This window comes from Helicoverpa armigera, chromosome 11 (genome assembly GCF_030705265.1).
Source record: "Helicoverpa armigera isolate CAAS_96S chromosome 11, ASM3070526v1, whole genome shotgun sequence".
Lineage (NCBI taxonomy): Eukaryota > Metazoa > Arthropoda > Insecta > Lepidoptera > Noctuidae > Helicoverpa > Helicoverpa armigera.
In genome coordinates, this window is record NC_087130.1 from 142,101 (window position 1) to 164,777 (window position 22,677).

Genomic DNA, 22,677 nt, shown 5'->3' on the forward strand with positions numbered 1-22,677 from the left:
GGCGGGAGGGACAGACAGTTGCCGGCTGTAGCTCGGGCGGGACAGACACCGGCAGCTCGGGCCGGCGGCTGTAGCTCGGGCGGGAGGGACAGACAGTTGCCGGCTGTAGCTCGGGCAGGGACAGACAGCGGCTGTAGCTCGGGCGGGAGGGACAGACAGTTGCCGGCTGTAGCTCGGGCGGGAGGGACAGACAGTTGCCGGCTGTAGCTCGGGCGGGAGGGACAGACAGTTGCCGGCTGTAGCTCGGGCGGGAGGGACAGACAGTTGCCGGCTGTAGCTCGGGCGGGAGGGACAGACAGTTGCCGCCTGTAGCTCGGGCGGGAGGGACAGACAGTTGCCGCCTGTAGCTCGGGCGGGAGGGACAGACAGTTGCCGGGACACGCGGCGCACGGCGAAGCGCTACCTTGCCAACCAGAGTCTGATTAATGAATATAATTATGTTCTTATTGTAACGTATTAATTATTGTGAGTTTTAATCAAATGTATAATGTCGATGTGTAAAAGGTACAAATAAAATTATATATTTACAAATAATAATCAGTTTATTAATTTACATGAACAATATACACAAAATACGAAGTGAAGTTGTGGAATGTGAGTGCCGGTGCAGAGAGCATGCGGCACGGCGGCGGTACGGTATCATCATTGCACTCATCATCATGTACTAGGCTTGGCGTTCCAGTCTGCTCAACAACCTCTTAACATTAATAAGAATTTATAAAGATAAAACATTTAAGAAACTTGTATATAGTACAGCAGACAAACATGACGTCATCATATTTCATTAGCAACAGTAATTTTATTACAACTAGGTGTCAACACGAACACTAATTCTCTCTTTACGTTAATTTAATAACAATATATTAATATAATTGAATAAAAGAGTAATATGTATTGAATAATGCGCGATACGATCACAATAAATGCATAAACATGTATAAACAACGACAGCAACACGATGTTTGACAACAAGTACGATAAGGTCCCTTCAGTGATCAAGTTCATGTTAACATTAAGTATATGCTTCGTTGTGATATCACAAAGCCGGCCGTGGGCCTGAGCACGAACTAATTATGTATACTATTTACAATAATCTGTTTATTAAAACTAGTCTTCAACTATCATTTCATGTAGCATAACGTTTTTATAAAAATACATGACCTTCGGTGTTGGCAAATAATGATATTTACATTATATGTAAATTATTAGTGTAAAGCTTGACAAAGCACACGACCGACGAGCGTGTACACTCCACACTAAGAAAAATTTGGCCACATTCTTGTTACAATAACTTTTATATACCTACGTAATGAATACATTCTTATTTGGTAATACATTGACATCCAAACAATACTGTGTAAACAGACAGGCGCCTCACTCGACAACGAGAGATGAGCCGCGCCAGCAGCCCCGGCCGACACGCTCCTACTCACTACAACACACGCATGTACGTTGAGATTATAGTACCGTTGCGATAATGCAGGATCTTACAAAAATAAAGTACTCGAAATAGTGGATAAATTAACGAGGATTTTTAATCCTCGTTATATGCGATTAAATCGCCTGTCTGTGTGAAGGAATAGAAAAATATTAATTTAGAAGCACATTTGAAGCACAAAATCTGCTGATGACAGCCAGTGTGTCGACATGTGCTATCAGATCTATATTAGCGAACACTAACACTACATAGAGTACACTTGGAGCTGCCATCAGACCGGGCTTGTTCCACTGTAGAGGACATCTGGGATATTCAATAAGCTGGATAATGTAAAACCCGGGTATAAAGCCTGCCATTGACGACACGTCTGCTTGGAACGCTTCTTAACGGAATACGTCCCTATGGTCGTGCTTCAGTTTTCAGGCACATTGACTTACTTTCATTTGGACGTACGCGCACTGGGCTCAATTACAGTTCGAAAATAGTACTCTATAAAATGTATACCCCAGGCCCTTTGGATTGGATACATGGAGATCAATTCGTTTGTAAGTACAAAGCTGGTAGACGTCCATTTGATCGGAATACGTTTATGACATTAACGAAAAGATTTTGGAAGACGTTCACTCCATTCGGATTGATGGACGCATCGTCAATAGTCTATTTCGGCGAGGAAGTTGATGGCAGCCCTAAGTGTTGTCTATGAATATTACTATCTAGACTTAGGTAAAAAGTATCCAAAACCCTACAAGTAGGAGTGTGGCAGCGTGCGGCGCAGAGAAGGCAACCCACGAGTACAGTACCAGTACAGCACCATCGAAACTATACCACCGTCACCAGGGCGGAACTCACTCGGCCTTTATCTAATAGCGAATAATGAAAAATATATTTCGACTGAAGAGTACAAGGGATATAAGCGCGGTCTACGACAAGCATATAGTGGAGCGGGCTGCTCTGTCGCAGCACTGACACGACTGCCAACTCCTATACACAACACTTTTGTAGTAGTACTATAGTTATAATAATGATTTCGAAACATCACCAACTATCGAAAACTTTAAAAGCGAATACGATTACAAAGTTATAATGTAACGTTAACAAACGTGAGCGCAGATAATGTTAGATAGATTGGGCAGTGACGCGAATTGAACACACACTATAAGGCAGTGCTGCGGGCAACACATGGCGGTATTTGTACTCTTACGTTTCATTACATAAACTACTCGAGTCACGGCTTATCGCTCGCTTACTTCACAAGCAATCGTTTATTTCGAGCTTCAAGTGGGCACACTACCACGCCGCTGATCCTCTCGCTGTAAATATTACAGCAGGAGTCGAGTGGCGGCGGTTTGGCGCACTTCCTATATGCATTACGAAAACATAAAATATCATTTAGAATCCGGCAAGGTCGGCATCGACGTCACGTCAATAGTCGCCTGAGCTATCGCTATTTATATCGAACGATAGCGACAGCACAGCACACACCGGCGCCCTCTGCGACCCGGGTCCCTCGTGTGACCAAACTGACAACACAAATGCTGCTTGCTCCTAGCTGATAAACTACTGAACGATACAAAAAGAATAGACGTGACGTCGCCCGCACCTCACTAGCCAGGCAGCGCCGTCGAGGGCGCAGCAGTAGGCAATGTTCTCGAGAACTTGTTTAAACTAAACGATATCAACATCAGGTCGTTCTGTTAAGTCAGCATGCTGCACCATGGTATAGACGTGAACACAGGTAGAGGGCGGCGGCGGGCAGACAAGCAGCAGGCGCGGCGCCGGCGCTAGTCGCGCGCGATGGGCGTGCTGCTCGCCAGCGACGGCGCGCGCCGGTCCAGCGGCGACCACGCGCCGCCCGCCTCGCCGCCCTGCTCGCCCGCCGCGCCCGCGCCCGCGCCCGCGCCCGTCAGCGACGTGAACACGCTGCTGGACGACACCTCGCGCACGCAGCGCCGCTGCTCGGCTGCACAACACACGTCGCAATATGTTAACACTCGCTGCGCCGATAATACACCTATCGAGGAGACTCCGAGACACGATCCATTTTATGTGCCGCCATAAGTGAACACACTGTTAGCGTCCAAGAATTAATCGTTGGCTATTAAATATGCTAATTGCATTATTTAGTGAAGCAGATACGAACGATACAACGTCAGACTCATATACAGCAATCTAAAAATAGGTGCATGATGCGATGTATAATGTACATTATATCATCAATAAATGAAACCCGTATGGTGGCAGATAAAATCACGAACTTATGTCACGGGAAACGCGGACCTTAGCAGAGCAATAAACCCCCACGCGCCGGCATGCGGCATGGCAACACCTCGGCGGGCCTCGTTTGTCTCTCTCATAAATGTTTTACGGGTGGTGTCGTGTCGCGCGCCAATGCCATTTTGTGATTTAGACAAAGGGCTCGCGACACTTAACATTTTCATTGGTCGTACAAGCGGCATAATGCAAAGTTCAAAGCGCGTGTTCGATCTATGCATAGAGGAGGGTGAGTGGACGTGGTTGTGCTCACCGATGATGTTGTGCAGGTTGTCGATGACGACCTCGGTGTTGTAGGTGGCGTCCACGGCGCGCTGCAGGAACGCCGTCCACGTGCTCAGCTCCGCCTCCTGCACACAAGCGACGCATTCAGCCACGACACTCATCGCGACTGTGTGCTCCACGGAGTTATACCCAATTTGTCATTACTACCGATTGGTCACCAACTATTTTTTCCATACACCAAATCCCAATTGGTCATTCGAGCAAAATAAATAATTATAATTTTGAGTTTCGTTTCGTCACCCGCATAAAATTTCACGTATCAGAGTACCGTCAGAAATAAAATTAAAGTGTAAGAAGAAATAAATGTAAAACTTCGATGTAGGTAAAGGTTTTAATAGCTCTCACATAAATATAATAAAATTTACTTTAAAACACAGGTGAAGACAACATGGGCATTTTATAAACCCGAAAATGTGACTCGATACTTTTTGTACCGGTAACAAAAGTACCAGGAGCCCATAACTAGCAAAGAGATTGTATACCTACATAAAAACATTCACAAACAAGAAAATAAATATAAAATTTAATTAACAAAAATAATTATAATATATTCAGCAGTTGTGTTGCACATACTCCAGTTTTTTTTTTTAAATGGACCTTGTTCGGATAAACAGAACTTTTCAGTTAGTCTTCTTTTCAAAAAATTGGTTGATACATAAAATACAATTCATCGACATGGTGTAAATTGGTATGTTTATCTACAATTCGTATATAAAATGTTAAATCCTGACACTCTTGACTGCTATACTCCTGTACGTTATGCGGTCCTAGTGGGAAGTTCCATGGACACTCGTTGATTGGTATATTTCATCTGATTTATGCGTCCTGGTATTTTGGTTTTGGCCGTGCGTTGTGTGACGCCGTTGAAATCGCGATTTTATTAAAACGGTTTGCCATATTCGGAAAAAACATAACCATCATAAATAATAAAAAAAGTATTACAATATTGTAAAGCTTTTTTTGTTAACAGTACTTTTTACAAAATAAAGTACGGATGACGAATTGAGACTAAGCAAAATAAAATATTTTATCGAATGACAAACTGAGACACGTTTTTTATGGATGCCAAATCACAAAAATGACGAATTGGGCATAACTCCTCCAGGCACAGCTTGGATCGCAAGAACACAGCAGTTCAGATATCTATACTTCTAAACTAATATAATAAAGAGGAAACAATTTTTGTTTGTTTAGGTATATCCTAAAGGCTCCAAAACTACTGAACCGAAGAATGAAAAATTATTTCACTCTTAGAAAGCTACACTCTTCCAGAGTAACATAGGCTACCTATATTTTATCCAGGTAACTTTTTCGATGCGTTTATTAAAATACAACTTAATCACGTAGCCCTAATTTTAGAATTGTTTATATGTTTATTAAAGACTGTCGGTACTCGGGCGTATAACAATCGCGCTCACTTAAATAATATGAAGATGTAATATCGAAATCATGTGATGTAGCAGTAGAGTTATAACAACGTACCGGTGAAACGTAAGTCGTGAAGTAAACATAAATATCGTCATCAACCAAGGAGGAGAATTTAGAGCCGGTAGACAGTACCTACAGCCTGTTCCGCCGAGTCACATCCCCCCTTGTGTCAACGCTGGTGCCTTATACGAAAAATTACCCGACAAGTTAAATTCATTCGGAATTCAGTGCAACTGCGCAGCCATTCGTGAAAGGAGATATCGGGTCGTACAGAAGGCACTTCACCAAGCCGTATCTTGTGTGATTGGATAATCTCCAAGTACAAGGATATCTCAGCCAGCGAATAAACATTGCCTTGTACTTACACGAAACCGATTACACGAAGACCGCCGCGCCGCGAGTCCCCACGTGAATAGCGTTGTTACGTGCCGTACCCCAACACACGTGCGCAGGGAACGTAAAGCGTCATATTACCAATGCTATGGCCTAGGTTTTCTTAATGTACCTATTCTGTGCCGATTAACTGTTTCTGGAAGTTTTTTTTTTTAAATACCTATCAAATGTAGTCGTCTTTTGATAGGGTTCGGTGTAAACATAAACACTATTGTGTGGTGGGACGTGCGGTGTAAGTTCCTAGTAGGCTAGATGTGGCGATGTAGTGAGGTAAGTGGGGCGCCTAGCGACCGATGTGCACCGCGTATAAATAGAGCTGACGTGACGGTCAGGGTCGGGCGCGCGGTCGCTGCACCGCGCCGCCTCGCGCGCCTCTCGCAGAAGCTCCACTCCGCTCTCCAGTCGGCCTGTCTGGACATGAGCATCCGCGCCTCACCTGCTTGGGGACTTCATAGAGGACCCTGACCTGCAATATCGTTGATTTAATAGCCTGCAGGATGAATCACATAAAGGCTAATTATTAATTATCCTTAGTTTATTCAGAGGTCAACCCCTCTAGTGATTTAATTAGGTATGTGCCGAATACGAGCCGAACAGTAATCACCGTAAGTGAGGAGTAATTAAGCCAGCTTCTTTACAGCCTGCAGGCTCGCGTCATATTTCGGTAACATCCATAACTTGTAAAATTCGTGCAACACTTTTTGTTGTCATTGAACGTTGCGCGGGTCAAAACGCGAGTGACGCCAGAAACCAATTCTAAGTATTACAGCATTATTAGCATTTATTAGGCAGGGGTGGAGGACTCACGCATCATCAGATAGGCAGTCGCTTCTTGTAAAGCACTGGTACCCAGCTGAATCCGGTTAGACTGGAAGCCGACCCCAACATGATTGGGAAATGGGCTCGGAGGATGATGATGGATGGTGGAGGACTCACGCAGGTATATACGGACGGACATATGTTACAGTTCACAAAAAAGAGTTCGGAGACACACTGGGCTGAAATGGCTGGTACTGTAACTACGTATTGGAACTTAACATGCAGATAACCTTCACGAGACGCCGCCGATCAATAAATGAAAGGGTAGGCACCGTAATGCCCTTTTCACATGTATACAGTCACGGCACTGACCACTTGACCACTGTAAACACGGTTTCGACGCGACGCCCGTCTTTTAAGTATTGACTGACTTGCATAGACGATTTCACATTGACACGGTCGAAAAACGGAACCGCGATTACTCAGTTACTACATAATAGACAAGCTTTTGCTTGCAGCTTCGCCCGCGTGGTGTGTTGATCACCTATCTCCATACCAAATTTCAACCAAATCGTCCAGCCATCCAGCCATCTGTTTATACAGCTTACAAACTTTCACATTTATAATATTAGTAGGATATAAATAGGATAATCACCCCTACAAAGAAATCCATAACTACTGTTATAAGCACCTACAATATCTGAAAGGTGATAGCTGAGTTTGAAAATGAACCCAGGGTGAGTATAGACTACACTACAACATTTACTTGCAACTAGGGCTGCCATCCGTCCGGGTTTCCCCGGATTTGTCCTCGTTTGGAGGCCGTCCGGGGGCCGTCCGGGCGGGGTTTCAAGAAGTGTCCGGGGAAAACCCGGACACTTTTCATGTAAGGAAGCACCTCATTGAATTTAAGTATATGTTAATAGTAAAGGGATTACAAATGAGGTTCGGGGGAAAAATGCGATTTACGCCAAATGTCCTGGTTTTTTAAATGTTTGTCCGGGTTTGGCGAAATTCGAGATGGCAGCCCTACTTGCAACAGAACAACGAGCCGCTCTATGAGATGTTCTAGCTAGTGTATCATCCTTTTACGAACAAAACATCGAGCACGCTCGCCTGTTTGTTACAAACCAACGAGCATATTGGTGTAACATTTCGTCGAGCGTATTGCTGTAACATTTCGTCGAGTCAAGTGCGGGCGATGCGCGGTTGCGGGGTGACGCGGAAGGAGAGGGACGAAAGACTCGCTCACTGTGAGCATTTACCCGTAACATAACGCCGAGCATTCGCACGAACGTTAAGGTGGATTTACATGAGACGAGCGAATGCTCATTCTATCCCCACTATGTCAAATTATTTTAGTGTAAACAGGCGTAGAGCATTCTTTCGTTGTTCTGAGTGCGTTCGCAAAGTTTCTATGGAATATTCTAAGAATGCTCGCTCGCTTGATGTAAACGCCGCTAGAGCGCGCGAACAGTTACTTAGAGCGTTCTTGCGTGTTCGAACGTGCTCGCGCCCCTGAGCTGTCTTTTCAAAGCGTTCTTGTGTTCTAGCGAAAGAATGCTCTTGTTCTAGCTCTAGCTCTTTGTTCGTTTGATGTAAACGCTGACTACGAGTTTTTGTTTACACTAAAAGACCACGAAAGAATGCTCTTGTTCTAGCTCTAGCTCCATGTTCTTTTCATGTAAATCCACCTTACATGACATGGAAATGCTTTGGAGACTGAGCTTTTGCCTGTATTGTACCATTCGCTAGAATGTTACATTACACGGAAATGCTCGAGAGTATGTTGTAGTCTATACTCACCCTTAACACGAACGCTCGCTTAAAGCCAAGAAAACTGTAATAGGCATAACGAATTAAAACATGTAATTCAGTAGTCTGACTTTTTAACAGCCCAAAAAAATTGACACATTTTAATTATGTGTTACGTCCCAATCCCTACCTTTAATTCCTTATATCTTAGCGAATTTTATGTTTCGTTAAAATAAAATACAAAAAACCGACCAAGTGCGAGTCGGACTCGCGCCCGAAGGGTTCCGTACCATTATTTATAAAACGTTCCATAATTTATAATACATTCCATATTCTGTGAATATTTCAAGCAACTATGTACCTGTTTCCGTTATCGATATCGAGCAAAAAAATCACGTTTGTTGTATGGGAGCCCCCCAAATTACTTATTTTAGTTTTCAGTAATTATTGTTATAGCGGCAACAGAAATACATGATCTGTGAAAATTTCAACTCTCTAACTATCACGGTTCATGAGATACAGCCTGGTGACAGACGGACGGACGGACAGAGGAGCGAAAACAATAGGGTCCCATTTTACCCTTTGGGTACGGAACCCTAAAAATACGCGTCAATATTTTTTGGTAATATAAAAGACGGACTAATTAGAATCATTATTTTTTCGTCACGCCTCGCACCTGTTACAAAATACATATGTGCCAAATGTTCTATGTAATGCAATCCTCAATAATGCTAGGGCCCCTCTGTGCCATCGCTTCTCGCCGCTGCCGGCCACGGGGCGACCACGGCGTAAACCGTGTGCAAGTGAAAGGTCTAGCACGTCACGGAACCGTGCCGTTTATTCGGCAACCGTATGCTTGTGGAAAGGCCCTAAGTTAGGGCCTATAAGGCCATTATTTATGATAGTCAATAAATTGTTGAGATTTGTAGGCGGCGGAGCCGGTCGTATCTACCAGTCGGGTTCGTATGTGGGTCGCCGGCACTCTCGAGAAAGCTGAAGGATGCGAGAGCGCTGGACGCCGCGCCAGGCGCCTAGTTTTTATAGATGTATAAGGAAATCAGCCAGCTGCGTAGGACCACATTTACGCAAGCACAGGTGAACTCCCTTTTCCTTTTAAATAGCCCCATAGGACGGAAATCCAACAAGTAAAATACTAAATATACTTAGATAAACAACTTTATCATTATTAAGTATTGTACTTTAATCTCTTGAATGAATTGAGACCAGACAACAATCACAATATTAGTGTAAACAAAATTAATAACATGGTGACATTATCAATAGCTGATAGCTGATACGAGCCCCAGAGGTGAGGCGAGACTCGATATTTGATGACCGCCTCTGACGTCAACTCATATGATTTGTTAGCTCACTACATTGATATTGTACATCAATGGCTTACTATTGCAAATACAGAAGTGGGTCCAAATGGAAACACATGTTTCGTTATCACGTTTGTCATTTTAGTTCGACATTTTCGTTTGCCTCTTTATTTTCATTTATAGCCCTGCTGAGAATAAAGGCGCGCGTGAGCTCGAGCCGCGTCCTGCGCGCCACCACTTTCTCTATCATTACCGTAATCCGCGTACAATGCCACCGCACTCATTAGAAAGTGAATTTCTATTTGGATGCAAATCCCTATATAAGTACTAGATTATTATCATTGTGTAGATCGAAGCGAGCGATTGTTTTATTGTTACACTTTTTCCCGTTATTTTAGATTCTATTGTGATGAGGCGATGACATCGTATGTATGGCACACCTACCGTTCAGTGAACATTAGCTATTCACACGCCCTGTACCTACAGCTGGGTCTTTATTATCTCTTTGATGTTGACTAGGTGCTCAACTAGCCGGTAGCAGACGTCCATCGCACTGTACTTAAACTTTCTTGATGGTCCCGAAAGGATCCTCTAGCACTTAATGATTACCAGTGCCGTTTTAACACTTACTAGATCTAAATCATATAAAAATTTACATAGGAAGGTGGTCGTACATATCTGTGAACCTAAATGATTTAGGCGACATTAAATCAGACAAATATTTGTTCGTGATAATCCAGAGTACGGTAATTTACAACGTCGCAATCAGCACTTGTGCTGCACCTCGTTCTGTAAGTTGTTCATCGAGGGCTATTTTTGAGCATTTTGAGATATTTCGGTACGATTCACCCACAGCTACGATTATTCAAATACATAGTACACAGCACTAGGGGCACTGGTATCCCCCAACACCCCTTCTCCTCAACTGCAAAGGGTGTAAGGAGGCAAACAAACATAATACTGCCCCATTGCCGACCTCACCTCCCTACTAAAAACGGACAAGGCTCTGGCGACCGACTGATGGCATTATAACCACCACACAAGAATAAGTGGGAAATTACATCCCTTTCTACGCTGCGCTCACCAACACGCAGCACCAGCGCGGTGAGTATGGACAACTGTCCCGTAATGAAAACCACAAAACGGCCTCTAGTCCCCGGCGCGGCGGCTCGGTTAATCTTGGCTACGACAGCGGTCAAGGGAGTGACGAGGTGCTAAGAATCCCAGCAGAGTATCTACTCGCCCTGGTAGCTTACAATGTCCGGACACTATGGAGACTTTCATTATTCTCGATTTAATCGCGACTTCACGTCACTCGACCATGCCTGATATTTAAGAATTTTGACCTATGAAACCAATATGTTTACATTAGAACGTCTGTGATATCTAAATGATATCAAATGATAGATATGTCTAGAATTGAGGACTTTTTTGGTAACTTTCACCTTTCAAACAGATAACAACTCGTCATTAGTGTGTACGTGTATTAGATTACCGGTAAGCGAGCTGCGTCCGTGCGGAAAATGTAATGTTACAAGACGCGCCGCGCCGCAGACCGTGACACGACTTCTGCGAGGAAAGGTACGCGGTCGCTTGCAAATAAGTGTGCAAAAAATATAAAATATAACCAGACTCTTATTGAATAAAACACAATGTACCTTCTTGAGCCCTTTACGTACCAGGGCCGCGGTGAACGGCAACTCTTTCGAACAATCCCGCAGCTCTAAGCACACGATCAGTAAATCTATTTGATGTTACAAGTTTATTAAAAATTACAACAAGTATAACGGGATAGTCAGCTCGCTTATCGATTTAATAAGCTTAGAAAGAAGTTTCCCGAAGGTCCCGAATGGAATGATGTGTACTTGTGAACATAATATGTTGGATTTAATTAGTAGCTTACGTTATTAGTTCGCAATATATTTATGATTCTAGATTCAGGAGATAAGAGGCAAGGAGCACGGCGGAATCCTTCGCTGGCACCAGCCAGCACATGATACGAGGTGTTGCCGGGCGACCCCGAGCGTCCAAGGTGTGCAGGAGGTGGCATTAACGCATTAAGGTCATAATTGTGAAGCGCGCGCTCAATTGGATAACGCGCGGTAATTGGCGGGCCGTGTGATTTCATCGCGGGTCACTGATGCCGCATCGCCGCTCAATGTCGCCCATCAACGCGAAATCCCATCGAACTATCGCCTCCGACGATGGCTGCACTAACTTCAAAGAGCATCCGCAGCTACGATGATATGCAAAGACGTGATATAATACGGTACCTTACTTGACTCTTTCAATTTCGAGCTTTTAAATAGCACTTGGCTAGTTTAAATTGTTGCGTTTAACTTGCTGACTAAAATGTTCAAACACACAAAAAACGTACAGAGTTTTATCACTACATAGTATAAAATATGTAAAGTCGATTTTTCTGTCCCCGTGTCCCTTTGCACACTTAAAACTTCAAAACTACGCAACCGATTTTTTAATAGATAGAGGGATTAAAGAGGAAGGTTTATATGTTAGTAAGTATAGCGGGTCACTAGTGAAAAATAAAACTTTGAGTGACAAACACAGCACATTCTATGACTTTAGAACCGACCGAATTTGATTCCAATAGAGATCCTGAGCGGTTGCTAAGTAAAAATACCCAGAAAAGCAGCTACCGATGAATCATTTCTATCGCCTAACTGTTTATCTAGTCGAAATGTGTACCTGCTTTGGGTGTTTTTACAAAATAACCGAAGTTTATAGTGGAAGCCAACAAGCCCGCGGCCGTGACGCGGGCGACACGTGCGTGTCGTGCTTCACTGGCGAAAGGGTCACCAGGGAGGAAGCACGCACTGATCAAAGTTGCGCAACATCGAGAGGCCTTCATATTTCCTTATAATCCCACATCATTCTCATCTGAGTTCATTTTATTTTATTAAGCGTATTACGCACCTCCAGTGATATAAAAATTGAGGTGCACTTGAAACAATTCCGGAGTATAATTTATTCCGGTTAGTTAATCAAGTGTAAGAGTACAATCTGCGGCAGCTGAGTCAACGTGCCGGAGAATGTGCTGAATTGACCCTGATCGTGGCCGCTCTGGAACAAAGGTAATCAGCCATATAGCGTAATGAGGGTCGTCGTCCGCCGGCCACCGCAACCAGGTCGACAAACTGTACGACCTTATTATATGGCACCCGACACTGACACAAATTTAATTATCGACAAGCAGACACACCTCATTGATATTTTATTATAGAACGTGTCGACTCTTCGAGAGGTCTAGTACCATATCTGAGCGATTTCAGCAATCATGGTTCTCGCTGGCTCTTGTGCTCAATACTAGTGTTGTACATACGGACGGATAGCCTAGTCGACGACAAAGGGGCAAATGAGATCACCGCCTACATCTTTCTGTAGCTTGTGCTTCTTGTTTATGCTTACATTTGGTAGAACGGGAAGCCGCGCTGGATCCAGGGCAAGCAGTTGAGCTCATTAGCGATTATTGGTGTCATGTGACCGCAACATCAATGTATAGGTTCCCAGGGGGAGCTGAAGCCCTTTAAGTGGCGGTGGCGAGTACGGCAACGATGGGGCTTTAGCGTTCTTCAGGTGAGCACGCTGCTATACACATAGCTACGATAAACAATCACCGTACTGGTACTGAAGTAATCTATTTCATATATATTCAGTTCTAGTACACGATCGTCAAGCCCATTCAAATGTTCACTTTGTTTAACTGAATTGCATCTTAGAAAGATCTGGTTTCTTTCATGATGAATCTTAATAAATATACATATGACTTATACGTACACATATCTATACTAATATTATAAAGCTGAAGAGCTGAAGAGTTTGTTTGAACGCGCTAATCTCAGGAACATACTGGTCCGATTTGAAAATTTCTTTCAGTGTTAGATAGAACATTTATCGAGGAAGGCTATAGGCTACTTTTTATCCCGGTACGGGAAGTAGTTCCCACGGGATGTGTTTGAAACCGCTGGCAGAAGCTAGTTTCTTAATACAACGAGTTTGGATCCTACAGATTTGGCTATTGATTTTACATGTACATATGTAGATTTACGTAAATTAGCAAACGTCTCCTACGAGTATCGAAAGCTCTCTTGTAACATGCCGCGATAGGCCCAGCGCACACCGCTGGAAGCGCGCGAGAGCATCGAAGAGCATGCGCGCGCATCTTTTGTAGATAGACCGCATGTCAAGGAATGTGGTTAAGGTTTATATTAAACTGTTGTCTTCAAATGCGCCCCGACGCGCTTCCAGCGGTATGCGCTAGGCCTTAAGGTCGTTCATGTCATTATAAAGTTGAGCGATTCGACCTCAGCACACGCAACACCTTGTTCTTTGCACTTGAAGTTATTAAGTTCCTCATAACCATATCTCACGCAGTTCACCACGTAGCCAAGTACTTCAGTCTGCGTGAGTCGTGATTTGTGAGCGTTTCCAATTCAATAACTCTATGTTAATAAGGAATGCTCGATACTCTCAGGAGAACCAGCGGGTCGCAGTAGAAACACGCAACACGCTGTCCTCCGGCTACTACTAAAATATTTTATTTTAAAAAAGCCTTTTAATAAATTTTATTTATTTCAGAGTTCGTGAACCTCATCGCCACTTTATGTGACTGGGTATAAGTACAACAACATCGCGTCATGTTGTGTAATCACAATACAGTTCATCGAATCTTATTGTCAGTATCCAGCGCAACTTACAAGACGTAGTCACAGCGTAAGCGTCAGGAATTAACAAACAACACTATTATGATGTAGTAACTGGGTACATAACAAAGAATCCCAATAGGAATTGATTTTTCACTTCAGTAGCTCAAACAAAAACAAACTATGTTTGGCGGGAATTTGTTCTAACTGCTGAAGTGAAAAATTCCACGCACACGAGAGCAAAGTTTTTTGCACCTCGTGCCTTTAAATCCTTCAACTCATCCTGGATTTTCCCCTAGAATCACTCGCTACGCTCAAGCAATCCTTATCCCTATTTCTGAACTTCGTTCCAATAAAAGTCGTCACAGGCGTTAAACGAGTACGATACAAATGAAAACATTCTGACAAAAACTTAATATTGACCTTCGGTTAAATACAGAACCTCCTTTTGGGAAGTTGGTTGAAACAGTGAACCGCAAAATACGTATACTTAGGCAATAACAAATCATGAGACGGTATAAAAAGTAGCATGAGACAATAGCTGTGTTGGGTCGACTGGTGTCAATCGCACGGCGCACTCTTGCACTAACACTCAAATATTTGCTACAAAAGATAATAAAATCTACGACTCCATCTATATGACGATAGATATTAATCATCGTAAGAGTTGAGCGGCTCATGCTCTTGTTAGCAGCACGCAATGACTGACGAGCATATAGTATCGCAAGTCGCTATAAATATGTGCTCTCCCTTGTGTCGCACAGTCCAGTAAAATATGGTTGTTCTGTAAGTCAAAAGCAAACATATCGAAGGTGCTTGAAGGAGCTTCTGGCCTGATTTTCAGTGTTAGAAATATGGAAATCGTAAATGGATAGTCCATTTACGATTTCCATTTTTGACGAAGGCTATTATGTAATTTTTATGCGCTTGCGCTGTGCGTTTAATAAGTAGCCTTTTATTAGGATATCGAATTGCAAGTTTTGAAATTAGGGCGAGGTACGATGACTCTCAAGTCGGCTATTCAAATGAATTCCTGTAAAGCTATCTTACTGAATTCCTTCAGCAATTCAGTCGTATAGCTTAAAACCTAGATGGATTTTTTTTGTCTGGGCGCGAGTGATCTGCGGAAAACGAAATATTATCACATCACGAAATGACTGAAATAGGAACGGATGCAATTGCATCCAATCATATAATTTGACGTTGACAATTTCTTATGTAATACAATTTATTGTCCGTGATCAACTTAATTTAACGATGATCCGACTTCATGTTGAGCTTTTGCAACACCCGGGAAGAGTGTAGTTCAAATATAAATTGAAGAAATTCATTTATATCGAAAAATGGAATGCTTAATCGAGTGTAAACAATGTATGTAGTGTAACAAATGTATGTAGGGCGTGTACACACAATTACGCGTTTTCTGTGAATTAAATCTTGTCGGTCCTTGGTAGACGCGGAAACAATTTGGTGTATGTAAGTACCCTCACGAATTGCGAGGTGAATACTATTCACAAAAACTGACGTTAAAATAACAGTAATTATGTTATAAATAACAAGACGCACAGTGGTTCACGTGGTAGAGCAGTAGCTGCCAGCTTCGGGCGGATCCGTAACGCCGTCTATGGCGCCCTGAATATTTCATGAGATGAGAGCCGCCGCCGCAGCCCGCCGCGCTCGCCCTTAGTAACAACTTATATGCCGAATATTGTGGTACTAGGTTCAGCCCGTGGCTTCGCCCGCGTAGAGACCGGTTATATCGCGTTCATTTTTACAGAATTACATGCTAGTTTCTTCTTGGAAACTTTTATTTGTGATAAAAAAAAAAATCAAAAGTCATTCAAAGTAGGCTGAAAATCAGCACTTTTTGAACGTCAAATCTACAAAAGACAGCCCCTAAAACGCCGGATACTGCAAATGCCAATGGTTCAATGTCTACGACTGCCGACTGCCTAGAGATATTGATTCGTTGACTTGACCAGTCCTCATCATCGTGTAATATACATATTTGCAGCGACATCAGCAGCGTTGTTACTGGTTGCTTCAGTGCCGTGTTGCACGTGTCGAAGGATTCAGCGGAACAATCGCGGGCATGAGAACCAGGTCGCAGTCAACACCTCGGACACAATGCGCGTCACACGCGGAGCCGACAGGCTCGTTACCACACGACGCGGTGCTGATATTCAAAATTTTGTCTAATTCACACGCATGACCTACATGTCGTATCTTATCGCACCAAACAGCGAATAGATGTCGGTGAGATATCGACGCTATCGCAAGTGATTGACCTACTCTCTAAACAGATCATTAGGATTAAGAGGCGTCATGCGGACTTGACGAGTTTACACCTCGTTTGGTTCTGGACATATTATTATGTAGGAATAATTGTGGCACAACGATAAACATCAGCGTTGCGAAGACCAACTGTGGCTCACGTTTATACACAACTCGTTTATACACAGGGGGCATCTGAATAGTATAACGTAACTTTGTAGTTATTAATGTAAAATGGAAAGAAGGAAATGAGACTTCCACATGTTATGACCTGTATAAAAAGATGTCATTGTGTGTTTATCGTAAACTGGCATAGCACAGGCTGCACGCAGCGACAACGCAACACGATAGCGTCATACCGCAGAGCTTCGTTAACCCGACGGCGATGATATAAGCACACAACCAGTCCGTGTAATGACGTGAGCACACGTCGTGCGGCACCGCGGTGTGCGGCACGCGCGAGGTGTTTGCTAAAGATTGCAGCAAAGCGCACTGGAAGAAGCTGCACCGATATACCTATACAACACACAAATAACTCGCTGTAAACAACTCACCTACGAATGATAAGAGAGCTGTTGCACAATTGATCAGACCTCACCACGTCCATTATATTAGCCGAGGATGGAATTGTGAAATGTTCTGATAAGTAAATATTTACATGTTCGAGCCGCTTGTGCCAATTGCTTCAAACGTGAAGTGTGTGCTCTCTTTATGATCGCTACTGTTAAGATATATCTAAAAAAAAATACCAGCAACTACGATTCAAAGTGTGCTTGTGCATTGTAATTATTCCTCGAGAACCAGGCAAACCTCTTGTGTAAATATTATGTAACTTGGAATACCATAACACAAAAAAAGTTTTTTGTATCTCATAAGGTTTTTTTGGTGAAATCACATGTGGTGCAAAATTTACCACGTTATTATTACGGTTTCATCTCACTCTTTTTACATTAAATATCAAATAGTTAATAACCTGGCAGTGGGAAGTAGCCCTGAATCAAAACAAATAATGATAATGGTCAGCCACGGCAGCTGTTCTCACATAAGGAGATCAGTCAGCTGCACAGGATATACATATAGGTATGTACTGCGTTGGGCTAGTGGTCATTGATTCCCGGGTCGGTCCGAAATTGCGTTGTGGGTTTAAGAAACTTAAAAAAAAAAAACGGAAAAGTGCGAGTCGGAATCGCGTGAAGGGTTCCGTACCATTGTTTAGAAAATGAGCAAAACAATCACGTTTGTTTTATGGGAGCCCCCCAAAATATTTATTTTATTCTAGTTTTCAGTATTTGTTGTTATAGGGGCAACAGAAATACATCATCTGTGAAAATTTAAACTCTCTAAATATCACGGTTCATGAAATACAGCCTGGTGACAGACAAGGACGTACCCAGGGGGGGGGGGGTCCGAGGGGTCCGGACCCCTCCCGAAAATAGATGCAACCCATAAAATAAATCCCTCAGTAGTAAGTACAGTGCCAAATATTGGTATTGATGTCAGCCCATTCAACTCAGATTCTTTCAGTAGACGACGTTTTACACCAAATGTCCTTAAGACCAAGACGTTTAAATTTAACGTTATAATATTGTCTTATATTACCGAGATATGCATTAAATAATTTGTGGAAACAATTTTCTTTTAATTTTAAGTATCCATTTACGCGATACCTTAATCATTTGCCTGGACCTGGACCCCCCCCGACAAAAAAATCTGGGTACGTGCTTGGTGACAGACGGACGGACGGACGGACAGAGGAGCGAAAACAATAGGGTCCCGGTTTACCCTCTGGGTACGGAACCCTAAAAAGCAGCCCGAAGTCTGGAAGGTGGTGATAGATACACCTGTGCATCAGAGACCACATTAATATCGGTCCTACCGCTGATCTCTCTCCGGTCGCGTTGGATTGCCTTCTCATCGGGCTAGAGAGAGTGAGAGTGAAGAAATAGAGAGTTCTCCTATCCGGGCAGGTGCTCGTGCACTATAACATGACCTGCGTAGCTGGCTACTCTCCTGATATGAGAACAGCCGCCATCGGCAACAATCGGCTCGGACGCCATTACTATTATTATGATTGTTCAGTTTGTGATGAGTAATGAATGAACGAGCTATGGGTTGAATACTTACCATTTTGGCGAGCATGGTGTCCATCTGCGGCTGGTGCGTGGCGGCGAGCAGGTGTCGGATGCGGCTGGCGTTGGCGACGCACTGCGCCATGCAGCGCTGCAGCGCGGCGGCCTGGCGCAGCAGGCAGGCGCTGAGCGGCGCGTCGGCCGCGCCGGCGCCGCGCAGCACGCTCTCCAGCACGTGCGCGTGCTGCGACACGTAGTCCAGGCAGCGCCGCAGCTCCGCCGCCTCGCGCCGCTGCCGCTCTGCAACACGCACGCTCTCATGCTACCTGACCCACACCACTCTAGATACCTACTATACTGTTACCATCACCACCTGACTTTTCGGTAAATACATGTTTTTTTGCCTAAATATACTATTTAAGTAATGTTTCAATTTAAGTAAAATCATGTTTAATCATTCATCTCAAAAATAACACTATGAATCATTTATTTCATGCAGATTATTATTGTTATAGAATAACAGTTATCAAATATTAAATTAATTAAATAAAATTAAGGTATATGTACCTTATTATAGAGTTTTCTCAAAAATATGAAATACTGTTAATCTAATTGGTTACTGTACCAAATAATTACTTTTGAACAGAATTTACTTGATAATGGTTGGATGCAGCAGTTGCATAAGTTGAGAGAGGAAAATAAAAAAGGTCACTTTCATACTCTTCTCTTACAACAAATAGTACTGCTATTAAAAAACAACTCCATAAAACTTTAATGAAAGAGGAGATTAATATGAAATAATCAAAGTACATAAAATCATTGCAATGGAGATGGCAAGCTAAAATGTTAATCCTCATTTATTTTTCCTGAAATGTTTACCTGTATCACAAATATTTTTTTATTCAGAATGTAATGCTCAAAGCCCTATTAAAGTTCAGAAGGTAGTCACCTCACAGACTGTAACATTTCATTATAAGCCGTTTGAATTTATTTATACACTTCTGCTTGCGGCTTCACCCGCCTGGTGTGTTCATAACAATTAGCCTATGTTTTAATCCAGGGTATCACCTATCTATATACAAAAATTTCAACCAAATCTGTCCAGCCGTTTTTGGATGAAAGAATAACAAACATACATCTATACATTCTCACAAACTCATATTTATAATAGTAGTAGGAAGTAGGATGTATAGCAGCACCAACAGCTACAGCATTAACAACAATTAAATCTGACTTAACAAAAGCTCACTACAATATTTGGGCTTTATTACAACTCTATAGGAAATGTCCACAATGTTTTTTGGCTTCACAATGTTGCTTTTAATGAAATTGAAAACTCCTTTTGATAAAACTATTATTAAAGCATCTGATACTTAAATTAGTAATTAGATAACGTTTTGACTTACTTTTTTTATATAGCTGCTATTAACATGTTATGAGCTTCAATGTATAAAACATGTTTATAGGAACTTATAAACCTGATTTGTAATTATACTATGCAATATAAAATAGGCGATTAACATTCAAAACAAGCAGTTGTATTACTCAAGATAAATGATAATTGGCGCAAGCCATTTACCGTGAAAATCATAGATTCTCTGGGTCCTTCTCAGATACTTTTCTTCCTGCAGCTGCCTGTCTGCTTGAGCCTGTTTCTCTCGAATCTCCAGAACCTCCAAAAACGAAGAAAACAAGGATTTTCTTTCGTTAGCGTTTGTAACGGTCTCTTGCATATTGACGGTAAAAAAGTGGCGATTATTAAATGACAACGATATAGCTAATTATTAAATTTAAATATGCAAACTAGGTTTTATCGGTTTATTTAAAAAATAACAACTTTTAGGAAATGGGCTTGCAGAAAATAAATCGAAATGAAATTCAAATCACACGACCTCCACGCTCGCCCCACTGACAACAACTAATCATAGACAATCAAAGAGAATAGAGTCATCAGCAAAGGCATAGACTATTTACTTAACTTATACTTAATACAGTGCTAGTTAGGAAGCAAAGGTATGTTGGTGGCTGCCAAGAATTTTGGAGTGGAGGTGGTTTCGTAACTCTACACGATAGTTCGCTATTAACTACCATAAAAAACTGTAAACTATTTGGCACCAGCTATGGACACCCTACCGCAGTCATGGTATAAAGTTGATTTCAGCTTCATTTTTTTTGTAAATAAATACGGTTTGATATTTACTATAAGCCTGGGCGCATACATTCGGTTTCCGGATTCGGTTTCCTGATCAGGAATTCAGATTCGGAAATCGAAATGCTCTTTTTTCGTACAAAATGTTCACAAGAGCGCACACGTTCTTACTTTTTCCGGATGGAAAGAACCTGACATTCGGTTTGAAATTTTCTCCGAGCGTTCGGGTAGTCAGAACGTAAAAAAAAAGTAATGACGTCATACGTAGCGCTCGCGAACTATTTGCTTCGGCCACCGCGCGCCGCACACATACGGAGATCAAGGTAGCCCTGTTCCGAATGGACGTGTCTGCTAATGCTAATTGAAACCGAATGCGTGCGTCCGGGCTAATACGTCTATGGATGTTTCTGATTACTCTCTACTCTGTCTCTCCCACTGACCTCTATATTATACACTGGACAGGCTGTTGTCAACGTGCTTTTGTGCCCGTTTGATAATCGCCATTTTGGCGCTGTTAGACGTAGCGAGTGTCCGTGGTACTAAAATTATTTTACAGTGAACCAATGAACAAACACTTCTCTCACAGCCATTTGAAATTATACGTCAAAATTAGTTCTGTGGACACTCGCTTAGACGATATTGGCGCTTCAAATGGGCACAAAAAATTTCTGTCAAACGTACGGAACAGCCGGTCCCGTGTATAAATAAATAAATAAAATAAAAATAAAAATTTATTTAAAAAACATAAATCACATGAATTAGTAATTAAAATGTCTCAGATGTTGAGGTAAAACAAACTGTCTTAATAATAACATTCGGATAAACTAAGTTAATCTAGGCTAATATCTACATACAGGCAATAATAAAACTAAAAACAGTTCTAATTCTAAACATCGGGACCACCCGAACTAGGTTTATTTAAACCTGTGTTTCAGGCTATCAAGGCTCAGACGCATTGTCGGATATCATTTTAACAACAATAATATTACATAATTATTTAATTATTAGACTAAGCAAGGGCAAAGTTTCCTTAATTATAACACTATTCTAATTATACATAATTTACTAAGATAAGCAATTTATGTTAACACTTCTAACAATTTTTCCGTGTCTGAGTAATTGAGGGACTGTAAATATTCTGTTAGTACTATATTACACTTATTTAAATTAACAGTATAAACATTTAGCAATCTGTTAAGTTTGTTATACAAATAAGGCCCTAGAAATAAATAAAACCTGTTAGTGAAAGCATGTTTAGTCCGAGAGTTAGTGCAAACTAAATCCTTTCTTCTTTTGCCAGAAGGTACAGGCTTGAAACCAAGTTCTACATGCTGGAGTAGTACTACATTCAAAATAAATAGCTGGCGTACTGTTAGCACTTTGCATTCCCTGTAAAGCTGGTGGGTGGGGAATCTGAATGGACGAAAGCTTGCGACCTTCAGGATTGCTCTTTGGGCACGTTCCAAGGGCAAGAGGATAGTTTTAGGGGCGCCACCCCAGGAGCTAATACAGTAGGCAAGAATAGACTGACATAAGGCCATATACACCTGCCGAATTAAAGTGAAGTCTGCTATGTTACGCAAGTTTTTAAAAACAAATATCAATTTACGAACTCGAGTGCATAATGAGTCAATATGTTTCCGGAAGTTAAGCTGGGCGTCAATCGTGACACCTAGATATTTTATATGGTCAGTTTTTACTAATGTAGGGCAAGCGCATGCTGTGTCAGCGGACGTACTCATATGACAATTGTGTGCATAAATGTGTAGGTTAGTGTTCGTATTGTTAGTATTTCTTATAGTAAATAAAATGTACTTGGTTTTATCTGAATTTAATGTCAGTAGGTTATTGTGAAGCCAATTAGACACTATAT

At 42.2% G+C, this 22,677-nt stretch overlaps 1 protein-coding gene across 1 annotated transcript; it reads right to left on the bottom strand.

Annotated features, from left to right (window-relative positions):
* Positions 1-516: 516 nt before the first annotated feature.
* On the bottom strand, positions 517-20,591 carry LOC126056736 (uncharacterized). Its single transcript, XM_049850612.2, has 4 exons — positions 20,235-20,591; positions 18,711-18,955; positions 3,963-4,059; positions 517-3,398 (listed from the first exon to the last, which is right to left on the bottom strand). Exons 1-4 carry the CDS (start codon positions 20,386-20,388, stop codon positions 3,220-3,222), a joined length of 675 nt encoding a protein of 224 aa, XP_049706569.2. The 5' UTR covers positions 20,389-20,591; the 3' UTR covers positions 517-3,219.
* Between the last annotated feature and the right edge of the window lie 2,086 nt (positions 20,592-22,677).

Coding starts and splice junctions, on each gene's coding strand:
- LOC126056736 (XM_049850612.2), bottom strand. CDS start 20,388: ATGCAAGAGACCGTTACAAACGCTAACGAAAGAAAATCCTTGTTTTCT. Junction 4,060..18,710: donor ACACCATGCTCGCCAAAATG/GTAAGTATTCAA, acceptor GCTTGTGTGCAG/GAGGCGGAGCTGAGCACGTG. Junction 3,399..3,962: donor CAACCTGCACAACATCATCG/GTGAGCACAACC, acceptor TGTGTTGTGCAG/CCGAGCAGCGGCGCTGCGTG.